Source organism: Penicillium manginii (genome assembly GCF_028828005.1).
Source record: "Penicillium manginii strain IBT 31320 chromosome Unknown utg000008l:1.0-3226943.0:1.0-3228205.0, whole genome shotgun sequence".
Taxonomy (NCBI): Eukaryota; Fungi; Ascomycota; class Eurotiomycetes; order Eurotiales; family Aspergillaceae; genus Penicillium; species Penicillium manginii.
The window spans coordinates 1,507,771-1,511,864 of record NW_026643109.1 but is presented as its reverse complement, the minus strand read 5'-3'; the positions used below and the strand labels follow the sequence as shown (position 1 = coordinate 1,511,864).

At 42.6% G+C, this 4,094-nt stretch overlaps 1 protein-coding gene across 1 annotated transcript; it reads left to right on the top strand.

Annotated features, from left to right (window-relative positions):
- Positions 1 to 2,250: 2,250 nt before the first annotated feature.
- Positions 2,251 to 2,550, top strand: N7533_011220 (ankyrin repeat domain-containing protein; the record flags this gene model as incomplete). The annotated part of the gene is made up of 1 exon (XM_057107870.1): positions 2,251 to 2,550. One exon carries the CDS (start codon positions 2,251 to 2,253, stop codon positions 2,548 to 2,550), a length of 300 nt encoding a protein of 99 aa, XP_056955248.1.
- Between the last annotated feature and the right edge of the window lie 1,544 nt (positions 2,551 to 4,094).

Here is a 4,094-nt window from a genome sequence, read left to right as displayed (position 1 = left end):
TTTGAGAACGCCGCCTTTACTTCTATGGTGATATAGTCTACTGTGGCTGACGCAATTATCATCTACGCTATGCAGTATGGTGTCAACGACTACCATACTAGGTACTAGACATATATGATCTTCAAAAACATATATTTGCCTCTCAGTCTAGGAATGTCAGTATGATTTACAACTCCGATCAGAGATTTTGTACCTTATGTCTACAGTGCACTAGGTCATTTCTCCTCCTCGAAGCTACGAAAAAGAATATTCCATCTGGATTCTTGCTGACTGTGGGAGAAACATAAATGTTGCTTTTAGGGATATGCCGTTGTATTATTTTACAAGTCCAGGAACCCATGTTATCAGACTTGTCCTCCCCTTATATTCAAGAGACAAACAAAGGTACACTCTACTGAAAATCATAGGAAGGAATCAGATAATAAAGAACTTTTCACATCGTCCAAGCTACCGAGCATACAACATCAAGTCCATTCTCGCCTGCACTACAATCCTCATTTTTCCTGTCTAGAAAACTGCATTCCAGACACAGAACTATATCCCCTGGCTAACAGGACCTGACGATGCAGCTCCTTATCTTGCTGCACTAAAACAGAGCAGGAGCAGCAGAGAGACTGGATACAGTCTTTTGGGAAAGACCTGGGATTTGGAAGTTCTTCCTAATTTTCTACCTCTGCCAGGTAAGGGGTAACCAGTAGAGTCCAAAGCAGGTGGATGAGCCGTAAAGGCAGCACTTAGAGATAGTTAGCTTTCGTAAGAGATGAAAGACGAGAGTGGGGTTATCACGTTGGAGTTACAGGAGCTTTGCTCCTTCTTATGCTCTGTCAACTCATTCTCCCGCAAGAGTTCGAGATAAGTAGAGGATTTACCAAAAAGACAACATGGTAGAAAAGTTGCAGTACAGCCTGCGAGATGATTTAAAAAAATAAAAATCAGTAACACAGAAATTGAATCTGATAGGTGGTAATTGGTGGCCTTAGAAGTATTGACAGGCTCACAGCAGTCCCAAAGACTATATCCCTATGTCCTTCCAACTATCCTGGCTGCGTGTAAAACAAAATATTTGAATAGGCCTTAGAGAAAGACTGGTTAGGCGAATGGGCTGGTTGGCTTTATGGAGCAGACACCAGCTGAGAAATACAAGGCCAGAGCACAATCCATTTCTGGATCAAGCTCTGAAGTCCGTTTCAGAATTCTGATCTGAAACGGAAGGAAGCCCCCTAGGGCCACTAAATATGGGGAATTCAAACCAAAGAGTTGCGTTGCCCAATCAGGTCAGTTTAATCTTTCTAGTCGACCTGAATCCGAATTTCTGCGACACATTCCCCCTCTGATAGGAAAGGAAAATTGTCTACCCTTTGATAAGCAGACTGTCAACTCCGATATCCGATTGTGGGTCACGTCACAACTTTCTCAACGGCATGACTTTACAGAAAAGCCTTTATCTCAGGATCTTCTCGAAGAGATCCGAAGTAAAGTTGGGGATGGGGCGGATGGGATGTGAGATATTGCTTCTTTGATCAATATATGGGTGGATTGCTGACTCCTTGCTTAGGTTCAGGTGGGCCTTCTGTCAATTGGATAGCCTGGCTCGATGTCGTCACGAGGCAGCTATGGAGGAGGCTCTTGCATCTTTGCCACTGGATCTCAATAACACATATCGGCGTATGCTTGATAGTATACCGGTGGAGCGAAGAAGTGACGCAATACGCCTCTTACTTCTTGGTGCACTCTAAAAGATCTCTTACGCTGACCGAGGCTAAAGAAGTAATAGCGACACAGATTGGAAATAAGTCACAAGGGTTCAATACCAACCATCGACTATTCTGCGAGACTGATGTGTTGGATTACTATCCTAGCTTGATCGCAGTCAGTCATACCATTGATAAAGAGCTCCACCTTACCCACTTTTCTGTCAAGGAGTACCTTCTTGGAGAGGACCATTTTAAGATTACCACTGCCAGCATTTCTATCACGAGGACATACTTAACTTATCTGACGGACATCAGCAGTAGCCCTCGAGATATTGAGCAGAATTTTCCGATGGCAAGATATGCAGCGGAATTTTGGGCAGGCTATACTGCGTTGGCTTAGGCTTCGGAAGATATAGTTCGAATAACAGTCAGATTTCTAGAAAAGGAAGCGTCATTCCAACAATAGGCTCGTCTGTACCAGGCTGATATAGGTTGGAAAAATAACCCAGACCCTCCACGGGGCTCCAGACTATACTATACCTGCTTTGCTGGGCTCATGGCGCCTGTACGAGATCTTATTAGCAAGGGAATGGACGTTAATGCGCAGAGCGGCATTTACGACAACGCTCTCCAGGCGGCCTCGTTTGGAGGCCATCAAGAGATTGTTAAAATACTCTTAGACGAGGGAGCGGATATCAATATACAGGGTGGTCGCTATGGGAACGCTCTCCAGGCTGCCTCAGAGGGAGGCTATCAAGAGATTGTCAAACTGCTCTTGGACAAGGGAGCAGATATCAATATGCAGGGTGGTCGCTATGGGAACGCTCTCCAGGCTGCCTCAGAGAGAGGCCATTAAGAGATTGTCAAACTGCTCTTAGACAAGGGAGCGGATGTCAACGCGCACTAAACTCATAGCTTGACTGTGGTAATATTCCGCCCGATATACGCCGTCAAATTAAGCGTGTAGCACAATCTCAGATTCGGTTAAGTAAGGATATTGGTCTCTTAAATAATATATTAGAGCACCGATTACCTAAAAAGCCTATAATTGCACGCAAATCCCAAAAGCAATTAGGCAAATTTGGTGCCCTGACTACAAAAGATACTGTTTGACACACCTATAATCAACAAAAAAAGGATAAAAAGAAGGAATATAGTAAGCATGTACGAAACCAGACACCTTTAGGCGTTACTGCTACACCTACACCCGTTACTTTTGGGCAAAAGTACCCTGATTACATACCTCAGATAGTGTTCGATAACCCCTACACCTGTTAAAAAACAATATTCATAGTTGTGGTGCTAGTAATAGTCAGAATAGCAATATCATGATCGTTGAGAGCAGAATTTTGTTGACCTCCGGCTGACCCACTCCCTCCGGGAGTGGGTCAGCCTTAGGTGTAAGGCATCTCCGTATGCCACCTAAGATGACTTTTACTTCAAAACAAGGTCACAACTTTGTAGCGGTAGGTCAGGGTAAATGATAACGGGTTTCACCACCGAGCTACCAGCCCGAAAACACATAGTAAGCCTGATAAATGACAACTTTCTAACTCAACAACCATTTCTATTTAGAAGCTTATTTGAAGGTATAGTATTTTAAATAATATTACCAACTTATTTTTGTAGTATACAATTTGAGAAATATTTTTACAGCGTACTAGTAGAGATACATATTTGTCTCTTAAACAATAAGTATTGTAGTGGGGTATTCAGCCTTAGAGGGTCATGTGATATGTGCCTTAGTAATAAGGCACCTATACAGTGGACGAGTATATAGTGCGCGCCATAGTATTCAATTAAACACACCTTTTAGCATCCTACCAAAGTGTCACTATTCTGTCCTTTCAGTTCTGAGGCCTAGGGGGCCAAGGAGGTCCCCTCTTTATTATTATTGTTGTTGTTGTTTCCTAGGGGCTATTACCTTGCCTACTCTCCTGCACACTACGTGTGTGGTGATTTTGTCCCTCTGCGATCGACCCGTCTGCTCACGCAGACAGCCAGCGAGCATTCCCATCTTTCAGTATTCTTTTTGCAATATTCCAACTCCAAAAAGGCTCTCGAATAATTATCCGAATCAATTTTTTGAGTGAAATTATTCTTTACTCTAATTGAAACATATATTATAAGTTATAATAAAAACCCTGGAACGAAAGTTCCGTTGCTGAGATATTCAAAGTTGTAATTTTCATATTTACTGCATTTTGTGGGCAATCAATCACCTAACTGACTATAGTACGCACCAGATTCGGACAGACTTGATTGAATATTCCTCAGGTAAAATAGAAACCTCTGAATGATTAATCTCAAGAACCAATTCAAACATCATGCCGAATACTATCTCCTCGTGCTTTCCCTTGAAGACTTCGTAACATCGAACCAATGGATCGAAATATTGAA